At 32.6% G+C, this 22,262-nt stretch overlaps 1 protein-coding gene across 2 annotated transcripts in view; it reads right to left on the reverse strand.

Annotated features, from left to right (window-relative positions):
* The window catches only part of LOC139516729 (protein-cysteine N-palmitoyltransferase HHAT-like), a 29,444-nt gene extending 7,377 nt beyond the window's left edge, over window positions 1-22,067 (reverse strand). Inside the window, exons 1-10 of one of the 2 annotated variants that reach the window (XM_071306995.1) lie at window positions 21,960-22,067; window positions 14,228-14,384; window positions 10,634-10,698; window positions 9,946-10,056; window positions 8,818-9,015; window positions 4,531-4,830; window positions 3,577-3,902; window positions 1,846-1,881; window positions 1,186-1,384; window positions 499-640 (exon numbers count right to left, since the gene is read on the reverse strand). In XM_071306995.1, the coding sequence (XP_071163096.1) occupies window positions 499-640; window positions 1,186-1,384; window positions 1,846-1,881; window positions 3,577-3,902; window positions 4,531-4,830; window positions 8,818-9,015; window positions 9,946-10,056; window positions 10,634-10,698; window positions 14,228-14,366 (1,516 nt within the window). In that variant the 5' untranslated portion in view covers window positions 14,367-14,384; window positions 21,960-22,067. Of the gene's footprint in view, window positions 1-498; window positions 641-1,185; window positions 1,385-1,845; window positions 1,882-3,576; window positions 3,903-4,530; window positions 4,831-8,817; window positions 9,016-9,945; window positions 10,057-10,633; window positions 10,699-14,227; window positions 14,455-21,959 lie in introns of both variants that reach the window. The other variant, XM_071306996.1, reaches the window with a different exon arrangement.
* Window positions 22,068-22,262: the final 195 nt, after the last annotated feature.

Consider the following 22,262-nt stretch of genomic DNA (forward strand, 5'->3'; position numbering starts at 1 on the left):
CTTTTGATTGTAAGAAGCTTCTGTCCAATTTGGTAAAATTCCAGGATAGTTTATGAATAATAAATGTTTAAAAAACTTTAACTGCAGACTGCATGTTATGTTAACTAGAAGAAAAACTAAGTACATTTATAAGTTAAATACGGAAAAAAAAAATTTGCAAAAATTTACTTCTGGACACTATCTTATGATCATAAACCAGCTTCTGTCCAAGTTTGGTAGAAATCAAGGATAGTTTAAGAAAGTAATAAAAATTTAAAAACTTTAACCACAGAGTAAATATTTGTGGCCCCCTACGGAATGTATGATCTCATTGTGTAAACTCAATTCTTCTTCTATCACCATTTAGTGAAAAGGACATGTTTTTTGTCTCACTGGCAGGTAATGGTTTTCAATGGATGAAGAGGTCTTTCAAATGTGTACCTTCATTGGGAAAGGGGGTGAGGGGTCAGAGGGGGGATTGGATATTTATACTGGTAAATTAATTATCATAAAACTTACCTTTTACAATAAATTTCTGGAAATACATGTATCCGATAACACTTCCTCCAAAAAAACAAAATGCAGTAAATACTGACATAACAAACAATGGTACTACAACTAAACCTTGCATTCTTCTGTATATACCAGGCATGGAATCTTTCTGAAATAAAAACATTACAAATACTATCACATGTTAATAATCTGGTGAATTTTACCTCAGTAATGTTCCATGTTTTCAAACTAATTGAAATTAGAACACATTATTCACTCTACCTGTATTTGAATGTTTATAATTCAAAGAAAGATTGTTTGTTTTATGCCACAATTAGGGCATTATGCCTCCATTCATTCGTTCGTTCTTTGGTCCGTCTTTCCCACTTCAGGTTGAAGTTTTTGGACAAGGTAGTTTTTGATAAAGTTGAAGTCTAATTTGATACTTAGTACATGTATACATGTCCCTATGATATGATCTTTCTAATTTAAATGCCAAATAAGAGTTTTGACCCCAATTTGAAGGTCCACTGAACATAGAAAATGATAGAGTGTGTAGGGCATCTGTGTACTATGGACACATTCTTGTTTTCAACTGTTTCAATCCAATGGAAAATCCCTTAATACATTCTACAACCTCTCCGCACACTTAATAAATGCTGATGCAAGAAAGAATAGTAGAAAAGAAATTTTAAATTATCTGTATATACTTACAAATTTACATACAGCTGTCTGTTTGTCTATCCAATATCCTAATGTTTCCAGTGAGATACCAATAAAGTTAAATAATGTCCATAGAAATATATAGTATTCTATACCATGCCAAATATACACAAATATAAAACAGCCTAAAGAACACAGTAACTTCTGTATAATATTTGCTCCTGAACCTCCTAATGGTAAATAAATATATCTAAAAAATAAAAACATGATTGCAATTTATAAGTTTCAAAAGAATTGTTCACATTGACATGGTGCTTGTGAAGCTATTTACCGTAAATTATTATTTTACAATTTCTTTTCAAATTTTCATGGTTTCTATTTAAAATATGTTCACTTAAAAAATATCTCATGTTTCATTACTTGAACTAGCTGTCAAACAGTAGCGCTTATGTTCTAATTATATTTTCTGACAATGTGCAGACCAAAATACATCACAAGGACTTACTTGCTTCAGTTCTGAAGCTCATCTTGACCATAATGACAAGTCTAAGAAAAAACCATCATACAGTTGAGTTTAAAAAAGATTTTTTTTTCTAAGAAGCTGTATGAATGTCAAATATTGTCTTATATTTTGCATTATGCATTTCTTTGAAATTATCTTGACTAAGTGATTTCATGGTAGCATGCTCACACACTGGTTGCATCACTAACCTTTTTATAAAACTATACATTCCTCTATCAAAGTACCTGAAATATTCATAAATTGGATTAAAATGGAAGCAAAATTCTGAAAAAAAAATATGTGTTCTTGGAAATTGTTTGTAAGACATAATATATGTTATTCAGGTTTCAAAGAGGGTAAATAACATGATATTCCATAAGCAAAAGGCAAAATTCATATCTATGATACTATTAGCAATTAATTTTTTTAACCTGTCAACTATTTGACATTTTTGATTTTGACAAATTGTATACAATGTCTAATCAATTATGTATTTTAAATGCCTTTTTTTGACTGTGCCATACCTCTTGAATTGTGTATTATCGGATTGGTGTCTCACTGACATATACTCCACCTCTCCTGTCGCATATTCATAATATTTTGAAGTTAAAGTGCTTGCAGGGCTGTAGCTACTGAAGAGGCAGGGGAGGCAACTGCCCCCCTGAATTTTCTACACCAATTTTTTTTTTTGAAGTAATAAAATGAAATATTGACAATATGTACTTGAAGAACTTGAATTTATATTGTAAACAACACAAGTTTACAGTTTTAACAGTGTTATAATGATACGTGATATATCTGATATATTTTTGATCAATTGTGAACCGTTTCAGTATTTGTTTTAAATTTTTTTCGTTTGGCCGTCCGACAGTTATTCAGTATTTTCTATGTTGTACGAGAACACATATGAAACTTTGCTTTCGACAATTTTGAATAAAACTGAACTATTCACATTTATTTAGGGACTCAATTAAGCAGAACAAGTTCCCTTTATATTGTGAATCTTTTATGATATCGGAAATTCGTTACCGGCTGAATCAGCTGTTGGATCATTTTTTTAACATGTCTATATAGTTAGACAGTACTGTACTACGTCTCCTGATTGTTCGAGAACATTATGGTCAATGTCTTAGTAGTTTAACACTCCCATTTGTTGTAGCAGGGACTTTCTATACTAAGTATATACTAGTATAGAAAGTCCATGGTTGTAGTTATATACATGTCTGTTCAGCTTTCAACAATATTGAAATTCAAGGTTATCGATAAAAAAAAATATCTTGCGGTCTAATTATGATCTTGCTTCATATATGTTTTTCTTAACTTACTAGTTTGATTTCTCAAAAATCTTTAAATACAGATAATAATTGTTTGCATAAAATTTACTTTTAGGATCAAGCATTAATGATGAGTCTTAAAGTAAGGAAATCGAAGGAATACAGGTAATTTTTAGCCACTGATTTTATTGAGACAAAAAAATCCGCGGTCACAATGCATTTAGTGTTAATAATTATAGGTCAAAGTATGGCCTTCAAGGCGGAGCATTGGCTCACCCCGAACAGCAATCTCAGCTTGTTTTTGCATAAAAATTGCTTCCAGGTTCAAGCAATACTAATGTTTTCTTAAAGTAAGGAAATCAAAGGAAAACGGCCCTCAACCCCCCTACCTTAGGGGCCTCAATAGGTGGCCCCCAAACCCCTGCCTCCCCTGAATTCAAACCCTAGTTACGGCCCTGCCTTGTGAGAACTGAAGTGTAATCTTTTTTGTTTCAACTATCATAGGTAGTGATAAACCTTGTAAGATATAGATATTATGTCCATATATAGGGTTTGATTGAATTTCATGCAATCTTGACAAAACAAATAAACGAGGTGCATTTTGTTTTTAATTTCATGAACAAGATAGAAGTATGATAAAAAAAAAATCCTATTACAATGACTTACTTCCACATATCTGAGTATGTATATATATGACCTATACATTTAGGTCCTGCTGGTGGCTCAATGCCACATGTCCTTGCCACTACAGATGGTATACCAAACATAACTGTATATTTAATCATAAAGAATTGACCTTGACAGTAACCAATACCAGATAATGTCCATAGATCCATGTCTTCAATAACAGACAGATTGTGTTGTAGGGCATTGAAGTAGAAGAAATGTAGGATAAACTCATTAAAGAATGCCCAGAATATCATTCTCAGAGCAAAGAATGCTACAGATATCATCTGCTTTTCTTGTAATGGTTTCTGTGCAGATTCATTCATCTGAAAATCAATGAAGTTTTTTGTAAATGTTGCATTCAAAAGATCTAACTATGGTTTTTTTTTTAAATAAGACGGTTTCCCAATTCCAACTTCATGTCTGATAGAGAAGACAGAAGTAAAAATGATTATCAGATTTGAACAAAACTTTGACTTGTACAACAGTGCATTTTATAAAGAGATGTTTACCAAGTTTCTTTTGAAATTTCAAGTGTAAACTGTAGGAGATTTTCTACTGAAAAAATTCTTTATACTGGTATGTATGTAAAAAACAAACACAGAAGTGCTTGAAAGATCAATGTTTTGTGACTTTCAGTTTTGTATATATTATGTGTTTATAAAATACTGTTTCGGTACAAAATTATACATATAATACTAGTTACATATCTATAATAATGTTATTATTTTGAAAAATATTTTACATGGACTAAAAGGGAAATTTTTGCATTTAAACAGTTCAAAATATTTCCATAAAATGTGTTAGGGTAGATAGAGAGACAAGAAAAAGAAATATATATCTGTATGTATAATTGCACCTGGAACCTTAGTAAATAACAGATTTTTTATGTGCGTGTAAATCCTTAAATTATATTTTGTAATTTTTGTAAATTTACATAATGCGACTATATACCTGCTTAGAAAATTCATCATAAGTAATAATTGGTCCACAGAAAAACAATGGGAAATAAAATATGTAAACAAAGGCATCCATTAGAGAAAACTTCATTTCATCTGTCTGTTTGTCCTTTATCTCCGTTTCAATTTCCATATACAGTTTATCTGTGTCAGTGTCTTGTTGGAGAGAACTGGTACCAGTGACATGCTCTACATGTTCCAGACAAAAACTGGTATACCGTAGATGTGTCAGTGCTAATGTAAACATTAAAATGTAGTAAGATTTTCCATCATAGTCTTCAGGATTCAATAACCTCTGAAAATGATAAATTGTTAAGCAAAAGTATATAAGAGGCTGAAACTGGTTATGATTTTTTTTAATAGTATTTTATAAGTACTACTAAACCATGTTAACATTTAAAGTAAATTTAGTGTATACTGACACCAAACGTTGGCATCGATGTGTGACAGACAATAGAAATGTGCTTTACACAATAATGTACATGAGAGAGAAAATTGCTGGACAATTCTATTGTGGGCATGGATCTTTATAAAATTGGTGATTATCAATCCCATCTATCCATAGCTTAAAATAAGTTTCATTGCTGAAAAACAGCAAGCAGTGTTTTTCAAAAAGAATTCAAAGGGGATAAATGTTGAAACTGGACTTAAAAAATAATCAAAGAGCTGAAAGCTCTGAAGAAAAATGACGCCACTGTCTCTAATATTGGGATAGTTTTTATGCAAGTCTTGATTTTCACATACCGGAATTAGTTTAACAATGCAACATGTATCGTAAGCATATAATTGATATTCGTATATGTGTGTGTGTGTGAAGTGAAGGTGACAACTGGCTGGTTTTTTAAGACAAATGAATAGGTCAAGACTACCTGAATTGTACAAATAAATACCGTAGAAAGGCTTGTATATTTCTCACTGGTACATAGTCTGAATCCGGGTCTGTTCACTTCCATTCACGTTTGCGCCCACTCATGTTCACCCCCTTTCACTTTCACACCCTACATGTTCGCATCCAATCTTAATTGGTTTTGTGTTTAATAACTCTGTAAGCAAGTATTTTCTTATAAGTATAATTGTTGTCATTGTCTCAAAATAAAGTGAGACAGCATTTTTTTTTGTGTTGAATAAATCTTATTATAATCATGTTTTGCATAGCGTACGTATTGTTAAAAATAATAATAATCCTTTCTAAATAAAGTGGTATTTTGTCAACGTTTTATTTTGTGTTGAATAACTCTTAATCATGTTTTTTTTTTATCATAGTCATATCAAATGTACTTATATGTAATGTAATGTAAACTAATGTGTTTTTCTGTATACCTTTGTCCAACTTAGGTGATACCAGAATAAATGATATATATAAGGTAAGTGTATTGCTATAACTTTGTTTCATTGACTTGTTTCAAAATGAAGTGAGATTCTGACTATGTTTTTTTCTGTGTGTTGAATAAATTTTATCATGTTTTGGTTATATTAGTGGATTGCTATATTTTGGTTTCTATGTTTTATTGTTTCGTTGTTTCAGATCAAAGGGACCAAGCTGTTAAAAACAATTATCTTTTGTGTTTTTCCTTTAAAATCTTCAATGTTTTACTCATACCAAGCTATAAATACATTCAGTATTTACACCAAAGCAATTTAAAACAACAACCATGATTTTCCAATTATTCAACTTGAATTTGAATTAAAATTGGGCGCGAATGAGTAGAGTGCGAACAGACCTTGGGTGCGAATGTGCGAACGTGTAGGGTGCGAAAATGTATTGGGCACAAACAGACCTGATACCACATAGTCTGAACCCCCTTCTCCCACAAAATATTAAGTAAATAATCTTTTTGTTACTGTTATCAAAGGTCTAATGAAACTCAGATAATTTCAAACATTTGTCAAAGAATTCTAGTCAAACCGGCACCTAGTTAAATTGGCACCTGGACAAATCAGCACCTGGTTAAAATCGACACCTGATATAGTCAATTCGTCACCCATGTTAAATATATATTTTAACAGTATTTTAAGCAAAAAGAGTAAAAATAAGAAAGGGGTTGCCAGAATTTTTTCAGTATTTAAGCAAAAAGTGTTAAATACTAATTTTCACATTTTTGGGTGTTCATGTACATTTTGTATATATTTATTTTTCTCAACTAAATGACTTTTTTGGTGTATTTTTAATGATATACAAATGTATATATATATGAGTAGTCCAAATAATTATTACGTCTGGCAAGGCTTTTTAAATTTTATTCTGGAACACCTTCCTATGACCGCAAGGCTATGTTAATTTTTTTCTGGGAGGCCTTCCTACGAACGTTGTAGTAGGAAGGCGTCCCAGAAAAAAAAATTAAATAGCCTTGCCAGACGTCATAATTATTTGGACTAAATACATGAGATATTGGATATTTTTCTGCATTATTTTAACCAGTTGAGCATTTTACAGGATTGTTGGTTTAATGCTGTTTAAACTTTTCTGAAAAAAACACCTTAAATTTGCTAATTATTTGGCATGAAAGTTTGATTTATTGAAAGGGACTCATAGTTTTCCATTTTATTTTAATAATTGTCTAATTGTTAAAACAACAGCTTTGGTAAGGGCTTCGTTGTTTACCTTTATACACAACAACATATTCACTTTCGTTTCGTTGTTTACCTAAATACACAACAACATATTCACTATGTACTTGGTAACAGTAATCAATTAATTGAATAGAAAATATTATAACAAATATTATTGGATGCCGAATTGACGTCAAATAGGTGCCGATTTGACTAGATGCCAATTTAACCAGGTACCGACTTGACTTGTACGTTTCAATTCCTCTGCGATCGTTTGCGGTATTTTCTTGAGAAAACCTATTTTCCATCATCAAAGAGAAGAAGAAACTGCTTTAAAATGATTCTGGAACGCTTCATGATTGTTAAAATAAGTTTAATTCACTCAAAAAACAATTTTAAAACTTGTGATGTTTAAACAGGAAGTTTCAAAAGCACGTGTAAAAGAAGAAATTAACCGGTGAGAGAGGAAATCCGTACATGACAGTTATCACTATAGTACGACTTTGAAAGTAAAACAGTTCAATCCTTTTGTAAAACAGTCTTTAATATACTTATCACATTAATGTTTGAAGGGTCTTAACCTTATTCAAACCATATAAGTCGGTACGAAACACCAAAACGGAATGAACAATAACCGATTACGTTTTGTAGTTTACAAATTCTAAACGGTTCCCGTCAAACTACAACACTTTGTTCGAGTGTAGTGGAATACAAGCAGAAACCAGTTAGTTTGTAAAATAGTAAATATGAAACCGAGTGTAAACTGGTTCCTGGCTGATTACTACACAATGATCATGCATAATGATAACACAAGCAGATTCCAGTTTGTATGGAAAATAGTAAATACGAAACCAAGCGCGGTAGGCAGAGAAATGTAATGAAGTTCAGGTCGGCAGTAATGGAACAATGACTGCGTCATTTTCCAAAAACTGAGGACAACTAAAATAAGGTCCTTTATATATATATCAAGACCATAAACATAGCAACTGGGTGTCCATACTGAAATGGTATAACTAGCTGCTTTACTGACCATGATTAAATTCTATAATAAAAATCTTTACCCATTTCTTATAGTATGTGTGAAACAGTCCTAATCACAACAACTCAATCCTGTCAAATAAATCATAAAATGATGTCAAGGTAAAATGAACCCTGCCAGTAAGTAGACCGTTAAATCTCACCATCTTGAAAAGAACCTATCCACGATACTTAATGTTGATCCCTGATTCAAGTGTGTGTTGCATGTAAAAATTAATATTTTAGCATCAGATTTGTTCTAGTCTGCAAATACATAAAATCCCTATTACATCAGGATTTTGCTTGTGCAATTTAAAAAAATAAATAGCTTGGTTTACTTTATAATATTTCATTATTAAATCTGAATCATTGTTTTTTTTCTTTCTTCAATTATTTATAAAATACATGTATGATTATTATGATATATATTTTATATGGCTTCCATTTTCTTGAAAACCGTTTTGTTCAGTGGTTGTCATTCGTTGATGTGATTCATTAGTGTTTCTGGGTTTTTTTTTTTTTTTTATATAGATCAAACAGTTTGTTTTTCTGTTTGAATTGTTTTACACTAGTCATTTATAGCTTGCTTTTTGGTGTGAGCCAAGGCTATGTGTTTAAGGACATACTATGACATATAGTGACTTGGATAGGTAGTTGTCTAATGGCACTCATGCCACATCTTCTTTAATATTTTTGATTATTAATACAAACTTACCATCCATGATATAAATGGTTCAAAATTTAATGTTGAAATCAAAGCAATGGAAAGTATCCACACTAAAACTTTTGACTTAAATAAGCTGATCAGATACATGACAATAGAATGTAGACAAAGCAGCACTAATGACTTCCATCCTAGTAGGTTTGTCAAAACTATAAGGGAATATATCAAACATGTTTGTCTTCTGTGAATCTGTTCAAATTATAGAGAAAAACATAGATTAAAATAATTGTAGACTGGGTGAAATTCAAACATGTCAGAATATATATACATGTATTGATAAGGAGTTTGCACAATTTTCACAAAGTTGATGCTGCTACCATCTGAGGAATGAAAAAAAATTCCATAAAGCTTTAAGGTATTCAAAAATACAAATGAAAGTGTCGTAAATATTTTTTTTTATTATCATGACACCCCTCCCCACACACTAACATGATTTTACTCTAGCTGATCATTTCCACGAAAATATTTGTCATATTTGATTTTCATAGGGAAATCATGTTACAGTTTGGTTTTTTTTTTTCATCGTAAGAATACAGGAATAAAAGTCCTTCACCAACAAGAGAGGCAAATAGTATACAAATATTGATTTTTTTTTCTCTTCATTAATAACATATGAGATCCTACAATTTCTCACTGTAGGGAGTAATCACTCATGTTTAATTTGCCTTTTCAGAATCTAAAGCACTATGGGTGATCTCATTGTTCGTACACCAAAATGAAAATAACGTTATGTCATTGGTTCAATTTCCATTGTTTAGTACGTTTTTTACCAATCATAACGTTTTGGTGTATGCTATTGAAAATATTACCCAGAATGCATTAGATTCTAAAACGGCGAATTAGCAGGGGTGATAACTCTCAAACACATGCATGTTAACTCTGTCACATTTATTGTGTGTCTGTCACAAGTCAGGAGCCTACAGTCAAGTAGTTGTTACTGGTTGCTGTCTTTTTTATTTTAATGCTAATAACTTAAATCAGACATTAAGTTTTCTTTTGTCATTTTTAACATATTGTTATTTATGCCTTTTATAACTTACTTCACCATATAGTTACTTGAAGCATTGAATCATTTTTTCCCCACATTCACATCCTCAGTATATATATATTTTAACTCACCACAGAAAGATGATGTGCTGCTATCCAGTCCAATGATATGTAGGCAATATACCATGGAATAATTATCCAAAATAAGTTGTAGAAAAAATACCATTCATAGTTGGACATATCCTAAAACAAACATCCATACATTAAACAGCATACATTATAACACCACTTTCAACACTATTGTGTTATTTCATGGTAGTCAGTTTTTAATGGTGTAGGAAGCGAGAATGTTCAGAGAGAATCAGGAAGCCAGAATGATCAGAGAGAACCAGGAAGCCAGAATGATCAGAGAGAATTAATATACTGTATAACCTTCGGATGGAAATCAGCCAATCCTAGTCGATTAAGTGTGGAGTCAAGTGCATCTGTTCCTTTGCTTTTTGTGAGTTTTCTTATGTGCATGTACTGTTTTTGTCATGGAAGGATACCAATAATCCTTTGTTTTTTTTTATTACATAATTTCAAAATAAAAGCATGCAAGGTGATATGAAAATATATATGATTAGAATCATTAGATATCGTTATTTGTTTGTACATCATCTGTCTAATTTGCTGAAGTTTCATCTTGAGGCATGCGAGACTTCAAAATATTATGCAACAACATTTTGTATTATGGTTAGCATCTCTTGATTTCATTCTATAAAATTAATTATGACATTCTCCATTTAAAAAAAAAAGTAGGTTATAGCTACCAACAAACCTTTTCCCTGTCAATAAAAGACCACCCAGGTTCAAAATCATATACATTAAGAAGACCATCATACTCTGCAATGAAAATTAGCAAGATTTCAGAATATGACCAATATTGAGCCAGCCAATACATTGTATATGCCATTAAGACACGATTTCATCAATTAAAAATATATGTGAAAACACTTCTGATACCTAAGGCTATTAGTAATGCATGCAAAATATAAAATAACCAGATGCTCCGTAGGGCGCAGCTTAATATGACCGCCGAGGTTGAACCCTGAACGGTTGGGGCAAGTATGGACACAACATTCAAGCTGGATTCAGCTCTAAATTTGGATTGTGATTAAATAGTTGACACAGAATGAATGTGGTCTAATGAACTTAAAATACTTTTTTTTTCCTTTGAGCAATTCACTATGCTGTTGAATATTAATCCTCTCAAAAAAATGTTTGAAGAAATTTTCTTTTTATTTATGAAATCTGAAATGAGAAAAATTTACCCCCCTCCATTTTTTTTTCACATCCCCCTTTCCCTTTTTCCAAAACTGATCTCAATTCAAATTTCTAATGGAGTTTGCAACAATAACTACTCATTTAAATACATCATAAAATATTAAAATGTAACAAAAGGTGCGTGTTATCACTGAATGGTAAAGATTGTTTTAATTTATCAGTTGGTAGTAAAAGTGAATATACATTGTATAATGTATAAAACAATGATTTAAGTTGATTCAACTACTATTCTGGACAAAGAAAGATAACTCCAATCAATTGAAAATTTCTTGCTATTGCACAATATTGTGTAATTAGATATTTCTTGCTATTGCGCAATACTGTGCAATTGAAAATACTTGCTATTGCACAATACTGTGCAATTGAAGATTTCTTGCTATTGCGCAATACTGTGCAATTGAAAATTTCTTGCTATTGCACAATACTGTGCAATTGAAGATTTCTTGCTATTGCTGAATACTGTCCAATTGAAAATTTCTTGCTATTGCACAATACTTAATATAATAATTTTGGATCCTGATTTGAACCAATTTGAAAACTGGGCCCATAATAAAAAATCTAAGTACATGTTTAGATTCAGCATATCAAAAAAGCTCAAGAATTCAATTTTTGTTAAAATCAAACTTAGTTTAATTTTGGACCCTTTGGACTTTAATGTAGACCAATTTGAAAACGGGACTAAAAATTAAGAATCTACATACACAGTAAGATTTGGCATATCAAAGAACCCCAATTATTCAATTTTTGATGAAACCAAACAAAGTTTAATTTGGACCCGATTTGGACCAACTTGAAAACTGGGCCAATAATCAAAAATCTAAGTACATTTTTAGATTCAGCATATCAAAGAACCCAAGGATTCAATTTTTGTCAAAATCAAACTAAGTTTAATTTTAGACCCTTTGGACACTAATGTAGACCAATTTGAAAACGGGACCAAAAATTAAGAATCTACATACACAGTTAGATTCGGCATATCAAAGAACCCCAATTATTCAATTTTTGATGAAATCAAACTAAGTTCAATTTTGGACCCTTTGGGCCCCTTATTCCTAAACTGTTGGGACCAAAACTCCCAAAATCAAACCCAACCTTCCTTTAGTGGTCATAAACCTTGTGTTTAAATTTCATAGATTTCTATTTACTTAAACTAAAGTTATTGTGCGAAAACCAAGAATAATGCTTACTTGGGCCCCTTTTTGGCCCCTAATTCCTAAACTGTTCAAAACTCAACTCCCAAAATCAATACCAACCTTTCTTTTGTGGTCATAAACCTTGTGTTTAAAATTCATTGATTTCTATTTACTTAAACTAAAGTTATTGTGCGAAAACCAAGAATAATGCTTATTTGGGCCCTTTTTTGGCCCCTAATTCCTAAACTGTTAGAACCAAAACTCCCAAAATCAATCCCAACCTTCCTTTTGTGGTCATAAACCTTGTGTCAAAATTTCATAGATTTCTATTTACTTAAACTTAAGTTATTGTGCGAAAACCAAGAAAATGCTTATTTGGGCCCTTTTTGGCCCCTTATTCCTAAAATGTTGGGATAAAAACTCCCAAAATCAATCCCAACCTTCCTTTTGTGGTCATAAACCTTGTGTTAAAATTTCATAGATTTCTATTCACTTTTACTAAAGTTAGAGTGTGAAAACTAAAAGTATTCGGATGACGACGACGCAGACGACGATGCCAACGTGATAGCAATATACGACGAAAAATTAAAATTTTTGCGGTCGTATAAAAATTAAAAGTATTTTTTCAATAAATTCAGTCATTTATGAGCTGTAAATTACTGTGAATTCAGAATTTGTGATGTTTTATAATTTGAAAAAAAATGCTTATGTATCAGATTTGCATTACCAAATTAAAAATCCATGCTAAGCTTGAAAGTCAAAAATTCCTCTTAGTTCTTACAAATACTGTAGATTTATTTTTATTCTTTGGATACCAATTTTTGTTGATTTCGTGGGTTCAGGTGAACCACGAAACTAATGTTCAGGGAATGACAAGTTTCAAATAGGTTTGTATGAAGAATTCAACAAAACCATAAACCTCAATATCAATGAACTTTTTCACAAATCCACAAAATTTGGTACCCACGAAATATAAATGAATCCACATTTACAACTTGCATGAATACAATCTTGTGAGCAGAAACATGCCTACAGTATATTAATGCTTGAAAATGACACTGGTATGATTGTAAGCTTCCCTTCTTCATTTGCAAGGACAAGACAAGTTTTAGTTTGAATAGAAAAGAAATAAATTCAGGTGATGTTTTAACAGTATCTTATAAAAGCAATTTGATTTCATTGACCACTATTATAATATTCAGTTAAAAAATAAATTTCATAATAAACAGACAAAGAATTTTCAATGGCTAAACAAAATTGAATTTACCTTCTTGGCTGAAATAAAAGAACATAGAAAATACATTTCAAATTTATTCAGTTCAAAAATAATAATTTTGGAACACTAAAAAACATTAATAATTTGAAAAGAAAAAAATTGATATCAATAAGATGGAACTAAAACTACACACACACACCACATCTCTTATCTGGTCTGCAGGTCATATAAGTTTTTGCATTTGACTCATTCTTGCTAAGGGTTGAACGTTGCATTTCTAATTGATTCTGGTTGAAAGTCTTTATATATATTTGTTTATTATATTGCAACTTAAATACATACATTTCCACCAAAAACTGGGGGTAATCTCAGGTGCTCATTATCATGATACTGCAGTATATGATATGGCACTGTTGTGTTACTCGAGTAAGTGCAACGCACAAATTCAAAACATTGGATTTATACCCATCACATCTTTTGAATCCTGTTGACTGAAACACACTTACATGAACAGTGATACCAACAAAAGTGTATTAGTTTTTCAAGTGACCTATATACTCAGGGCGGATCCAGCCATTTTAAAAAGGGGGGGTTCACAACCCAGGACAAAGAGGGGGGGGGGGGGTTCCAATCACATGTCCCCATTCAAATGCATTGATCGTCCAAAAAAGGGGGGTTTCAACCCCCAGATCCCCCCCTGGATCTGCCACTGTATACATGTATAACAACATTTACTTACTATTTGATGCCCTATAAACACAGTACAGAATATAAGCTACTACAGATATGTGTACTGTATTATAGAAGTATGTCTCCCATGCAGGTAGTACTTTTGATTTCTTTGGTTGGACATCAGCGCTCTTTATCTTGGTTCCCATTTTCCAGCATTTCAAAACCTAATAATGTGAAACATACATTAATTACATGTATGTGATAATTGGGTCCCATTTTCCAGTATTTCAAAACCTAATAATGTGAAACATACATTAATTACATGTATGTGATAATTGGGTCCCATTTTCCAGCATTTCAAAACCTAATAATGGGAAACATACATTAATTACATGTATGTGATAATATATCAATAATTTTACATTCAAAATATGTGACCAATTTACTTTACAACACTAGTGCCCTATAACAAATGTATAATATGTATGAGTCAACATAACCATGAAATAATTTTTAAAAGTTGTTACAAATAAATTCATCATGGTTTTTCTAATTTTCATATGTTGGGCGAGTTGGCAGACCTTTATTCAGTGGGATTTTAACCCTTTTTATCAATGAGGTGAGTTGTCAGACTGTTTGTTCAATTGGATTTTACCTTTTTTTTAAAGTGGGGCGAGTTGGTAAACAAGAGTGGGGCAAGTTGACATGGTTTCATAATGGATATATATTTTAAAGTAACATATAAAGTATATTATAATGGTTGTGTGGCGTTCTAAACAAGATTTTATGAATTGTAAATTGTTTTTCATTTAATCTAGAACAGCTGGGATGTAAATAGTTATCCCATTCCAACTGTCATTATAAGATCACCCTCTGGCCTCTATGGGGCACCAGAAGTAACTGGAACAATATCTGATGACTCTCCATCCAGGACAACTGTTTGTGTGCCGTTAGATAAAAAGGCAGAGATCCTGTTAAGTGTTTCATTTTGTATACCACAGAAATGTGGTTTGTATAAGAGTCTTTGGTGTGGGACTTTGTCAAAGTCCATAGTTATAAGGTCTGTTTGGGTGTTATTGTCCGAGTTTGAAACTAGTTCTTGTATATAAGATAGAAGTTGTGTTTCACATGATCTAGAGTGCTGGAGGTCGTATAATAGTTGTTTTTTAGCTCACCTGGCCCGAAGGGCCAAGTGAGCTTTTCTCATCCCTTTGCGTCCGGCGTCTGTCGTCGTCCGTCGTCGTCCGTCGTCGTCCTGCGTTAACTTTTACAAAAATCTTCTCCTCTGAAACTACCAGGCCAAATTAAACCAAACTTGGCCACAATCATCATTGGGGTATCTAGTTTAAAAATTGTGTCTGGTGACCCGGTCAACCAACCAAGATGGCCGCCATGGCTAAAAATAGAACATAGGGGTAAAATGCAGTTTTTGGCTTATAACTCAAAAACCAAAGCATTTAGAGCAATTCTGACATGGGGTAAAATTGTTTATCAGGTCAATTTCTATCTGCCCTGAAAATTTCAGATGAATCGAACAACCTGTTGTTGGGTTGCTACCCCTAAATTGGTAATTTTAAGGAAATTTTGCTGTTTTTGGTTATTATCTTGAAAAATATTATAGATAGAGATAAACTGTAAAGAGCAATAATGTTCAGCAAAATAAGATTTACAAATAAGTCAACATTACCGAAATGGTCAAATGACCCCTTTAGGAGTTATTGCCCTTTATAGTCAATTTTTAACCATTTTTTGTAAATCTTAATTATCTTTGACAAAAATCTTCTCCTCTGAAACTACTGCGCCATATTAAACCAAACTTGGCCACAATCATCATTTGGGTATCTAGTTTAAAAATTGTGTCCGGTGACCCGGTCAACCTACCAAGATGGCCCCCATGGCTAAAAATAGAACATAGGGGTAAAATGCATTTTTTGGCTTATAACTCAAAAACCAAAGCATTTAGAGCAATTCTGACATGGGGTAAAATTGTTTATCAGGTCAAGATCTATCTGCCCTGAAAATTTCAGATGAATCGAACAACCTGTTGTTGGGTTGCTACCCCTAAATTGGTAATTTTAAGGAAATTTTGCTGTTTTTGGTTATTATCTTGAAAAATATTATAGATAGAGATAAACTGTAAACAGCAATAATGTTCAGCAAAATAAGATTTACAAATAAGTCAACATTACCGAAATGGTCAAATGACCCCTTTAGGAGTTATTGCCCTTTATAGTCAATTTTTAACCATTTTTTGTAAATCTTAATTATCTTTGACAAAAATCTTCTCCTCTGAAACTACTGCGCCATATTAAACCAAACTTGGCCACAATCATCATTGGGGTATCTAGTTTAAAAATTGTGTCCGGTGACCCGGTCAACCTACCAAGATGGCCGCCATGGCTAAAAATAGAACATAGGGGTAAAATGCATTTTTTGGCTTATAACTCAAAAACAAAAGCATTAAGAGGAAAACTGGCATGGGTTAAATTGTTTATCAGGTCAAGATCTATCTGCCCTGAAAATTTCAGACGAATCGATAGTCAATTTTTAACAATTTTCATAAAATTTGTAAATTTTTACTAACACTTTTAACTGAAACTACTGGGCCAATCATTATAGATGGGGATATATTTACGCAGCAAGAATGTTCAGTAAAGTTAGATCTACAAACATATCACCATCACCAAAACACAATTTTGTCACGAATCCATCTGTGTCCTTTGTTGAATATTCACATATACAAATGTACCAAGGTGAGCGACACAGGCTCTTTAGAGCCTCTAGTTTTTCTAAGTGGTTAATTAAAGTGTTTGTTATGACATGTTCAATTGCATTGATACAAGTGAGAGATTGGTTTGTAGTTAACTGCGTGGTATTTTCCCCCTTTTTTGTATGCTGGTGCGCCATTTGCATGTTTCCAGTCAGATGGTATACAGTCATGATAAGTGATTTCTGAAAAAAAAAGTTTCTGGAAAAGTAGTTTTAATATTCTGCTGCTGATGTTGTCTGGGCCAGTGGCTTTGTGTGAATAGATGTTGTGTAAAAGTTTTTGTATGCCAGGTGGGAGGGGGGGGGGGGCTTTATCGGGACTCCGGGATAGGGTGTTTTTAAGCTGGGGATCCAGGAACTCTTTTTTCGAATTTCGAGATGGGTGATTTAAATTTCTTTAAATTTGGGACCTCAGGTTTTCATGTTTTTAAGTCCGGGATTTCGAGATCAGGACTCCTCCTACCCCCCTCAGGTGTGGTAATTGTGAGTGATGGTTTGACTACATTTTTGTAGATGGGGACTTGGCCCTGTTTCGGTGGTAAGACTGATTGGAATTACTCATTTAAAATGTTGGCTTTTTGTTTTGTATCAGTTGTTAATTGGCCCTCTTTTTTAAGGTGAGTAACTCTACTATTGTCAGTTCTAATTGATTTGATATAAGAAAAGAGTTTTTTTTTGGTCAGGGTCATTTGTTGGAAGGTCAAGGATAATTTTTTCTATGTATGTACAATAGCACATCTCCGTTCTTGTTGGACTTGTTGTTAAAGTTTTTCATATTTTATCATATATGCTTTTTTGTTCTTTTTCATTTTAGAGTACAATTTATTCTTTTTATTTATCATTTTTCTGAGTTTGTTGTGCACTTAGGGAAGTCGATGTTTATCTGTTAACATTTTATGTGGGATATTTGTATCTATTGATTTTGTGATGTTGTTTTTAAATAAATCCCACATTTCATTAATAGTACTGTTCATGTTGTTGTTATTATTCATAACAGTTAGCTTTTCTTGTGTTTTAATAGGTCTGCTTCTATATTTTCCCAGTTTTTTGTCATATTTTAGTATTTTTCTAGGATGTTCATGTCTTACTTTTTGAAGTCAAATGTCTGTTTCTATGTAGACGATGTAATGGTTGCTTAGTCCTAGTGGTGGGAGTATGTTTAATTTATTGACAGTTGTTGGATTGTTAACAGGTGTTTGTTTATTTTCAAACTTTCTGTAGGTGTAATACCACCAAATCATGGATATGTCACATCCAGTTGTACACGAAAATAGGTTGAACAAGTGAAAATGCGAGCTACTGCTCACTGATGATACCCCCGCCGCAAGTGGATAATTTTAATAGTGAAAAATATACAAGTGTTGGGTTAACAGGAAGTTGTTGAGTGATGAATCTGAAAACTCATCACACTGTATTGCTGACTTGTATAAATCCTGAAACCAAATTTCAGAAAATCCTTGTATTGTAGTTCCTGAGAAAAATGTGACAAAAATTTTCAACATGGCTATCATGTGTAAATTTTAAATCATACAAGTGGTTGGTAAACAGGAAGTTGTAGAGTGCTGAATCTGAAAACGCATCAAACGGTATAGCAGACTTATATAAACCCTGAAACCAAATTTCAGAAATCCTTGTATTGTAGTTCCTGAGAAAAATGTGACAAAAATATTCAACATGGCTATCATGTGTAAATTTTGGTTACACACCATTATTCCGACAGCCCATTAGTCCGACAGCCCATTGGTCCGACAACCCAATAGTCCGACAGCCCATTAGTCCGACAGCCCATTGGTCCGACAACCCAATAGTCTGACAACCCATTGCTCCGACAGCCCATAAGTCCGACACTTATCAAGTCAAGTATCAGGGTATTAGGGTCAAATAAAATTTGTCTGTCTGTATTATTACTTTTAAATATGTAATAACATATTTTAAGAAATAACTCCGTATATATAAAATGAGGCTTAGGTAGTTCGAATACTTTCTATATACTCAATTCGAAATCTGTATATAAAATAGAACAGAATAGAATATTTCATTTTCCAAATTAAAGGGTCTATAAAGAGAATATAAATCAAGAACAACCAGTGATAGTGCGAGCTACTGATGATTCCCCCGCTCAAAAATTTCGTTATGAATCTGAAAAAGCATCATACAGTATAGCTGACATGTATAAACATTGAAACCAAATTTCAGAAATTATTGTATTGTAGCTCCTGAGAACAATGTGACGAACATTTTTAACTTGGCTGTCATGTGAAAAGTGTTCGGTAAACAGGAAGTTGTTGACAATGAATTTGAAAACGCATCACACGATATCAGCCGACTTGAATAAACCTTTCAGAAATCCTTGTATTGTAGTTCATAAAAAAAATGCAACGAAAATATTCATGGAACGGACGGATGAACTTATCAAGACATGCACTACATAATTCAAAAGAACTAACAATGTAATCATCATTTGTTCCCATTAACAGTAAAGTTTTCTTGCGTTATTAAACATCGAAGATTTATTTATCTTTTTAAAGTTCTGACATGTACTAGATATATGCTAAAAGAGTTCCTCACTCAAATTATTATGAAGTGAGCATTCGATTGAAAAATGACGCTCATCATCAACTTTATCAGCTGTACAATAGAATTTTGTGAGTATCTGACATTTTCAATTAATGTAATGGGTGAGCACCGATTCTTAATTAACATATGAAGTACCTTTCTTAAAATCAATGATATCTAAATATTTTTCTTTTTGAACACAATCTTTAAATGAAAAATTAGTGTCAAGTTTGCCATAAAACACAGAATGTCACACATTGTCTTAGATTTCTTACCAGTCAAATTGCGTTGACTGTATATTTCTATGTCATATACAGTCACTGACCCGATATCACTTTTCCTCATGACTATTTTTAAGTAGAAGTTGCCGAAATGTTCTTGTCTGTCATATTTGTCTTAATACAACCGCAAAACTTTTTTTTAGTGATCGTATAATGGTATGATGTCGTCGTCTGTGTCGTCTGCGACTGAGCAGTTGAAATAAGCATGTGTTTCAACTCCAATATAATGAGACAAATATCCCGCATGGAAAGAATGATTGGAATCAAAACGGACAACCCCAAATATTAAAGAGAACAGAGTTGGTCTTTTTAGAGAAAATTTTCCCAAAAGACAGATGCATTGTCGGAATAATGGGCTGTCGGAGTAATGGGCTGTCGGAATAGTGGGCTGTCGGAGTAATGGGCTGTCAGAATAATGGGCTGTCGGAGTAATGGGCTGTCGGATTAATGGTTGTCGGACTAATGGGATGTCACCTAAATTTTAAATCATACAAGTGGTTGGTAAACAGGAAGTTGTAGAGTGATAAATCTGAAAACGCATCAAACGGTATTGCAGACTTATATAAACCCTGAAATCAAATTTCAGAAATACTTGCAATTGTATTGTAGTTCCTGAGAAAAATGTGACGAAAATTTTCAACTTGGCTATCATGTGTAAAATCAAACAAGTGGTCGGTATACAGGAACATGTCGAGTGATGAATCTGAAAACGCATCACACAGTATTGCAGACTTAAATACATGTATAAACCCTGAAAACCAAATTTCAGAAATCCTTTTATTGTAGTTCCTGAGAAAAATGTGACGAAAAATATTCATGGGACGGACGAACTGATGGATGAACAGACAAAGGTAAAACAGTATACCCCCTTTTTCAAAGCAGGGGTATAAAAAAAATATTCCCTTGAATTTGACAGTTATAGGTCATTGTAGGTAATTAATCCTATATTTTACTGCAGTAAAACATTTCTGTGTCATACATGTATGTCTTGGGTATTTCAAAGCACCATTATTCTTTTATTTGGGGTTTCTATAGAATATTTTGTAAACTTGAGGTTACATGGTTACTAAAGCTTGTACACAGGTTAAATAAGGGGTGAAATTTGATTGGTTAACTTCCAGTGATGGTTATTTTCTTATATGGCATGCAATGAAATGTGATGTGAAATTATTTCTATAATACTGGACAGGATAAAACTTACTCATGCCAAGTATTTATTTATATTTGAAACAAAGATAAATTCTGCACAATTTTTTTTATAAAGTGCAAATTTAACAAAGACTCATAGTGAAAAATCAATGGTGGTATTAAAACAAACTCCGAAGCAGTGGTGACTACGCTTCTTTGTAGAGAAGGGGAAGTATGACCGGAAAGATATCGCTGTATGGAGTTTGGTATTACAGAGGGGCCTGATGGGTTATTTTCATTCTTCATGATCAGCGCATTTTCGCTATCGTGATCCATTTTTCTACACATTTTTTTTTTATATTTTCGTGATCCGTCATCATGAAAATTTCTTTTCTGTGAATGACAAACAATCAACTCATGAATCGTGATGAGACCCGCAGCAGGTCCCTCATTACACCTGCAGGAAGGAAAAATATGCCCATCAACATTCAAAAACAATTATAGCTGCCGAAACACAAAAATTAATTAATTTAACTTGTATATATCTAGTGGATGCCAGGCATTTTAAAAACTTTACAAACTACACTGGTAAATCTGTACTCAAGAGTATACATTTTGTAGTTAACGTGAAAATACACCATATTTGTCCATTTGTAATACACCTTATCGCTATTTGTCCGCCATTACTGGATATCACACAGGTTCCCGTAAAATTTTGACGTCATAAAACAAAATATCTGACGCCACAATGGAAAAGTGATTGTTGTTGACGTCAAAAGTTCAAGCGGCCGGGTCAGCCGGGATTAGCGATAAGGTGTATTGTTATGATGAACCTTTTAGGGTTGCTCTATTGATTATCAATTTGGAAGACTAAGTTTTTATCTTTATTTCATCAATATAATTTAATTAACCCAAACTTAGCAAAGGATAGAAATTATGGCAAACACAAATTATTACAGTTGCTTTGGATAATTTTGGAGTGACTTTCAATTCATATAGTAACTGTGGTTTTTCTCTTTTCTTTATCTGGCAACATGTATGAGAGATTATATATTCTAAACAAACCTATATTGAATATTAGGGAGCTGTCAAGTAACAGGCATTAGATTTAAGGGTGTACAGATAAATTATCCGGGTTGTTTCTTTCATCCAGAAGTGACAACAAAGAAAGGGGAATGAAACTAATGAAATGTAAACAAGTATCAGCTTTTTTGAAAAGCTGACCATAGACCATTGCTATTTTGGAATCTGCAGTCAGCAGCACCATTTGAACTATTCAGGACATACAACATATCACTTTTTCTTTGTTGCGACATATCGACACACCCCTTTTTCTCCAGGGTTGGGAATTCACTTCTTTTATATCTT

This window comes from Mytilus edulis, chromosome 3 (assembly GCF_963676685.1).
Source record: "Mytilus edulis chromosome 3, xbMytEdul2.2, whole genome shotgun sequence".
NCBI lineage: Eukaryota > Metazoa > Mollusca > Bivalvia > Mytilida > Mytilidae > Mytilus > Mytilus edulis.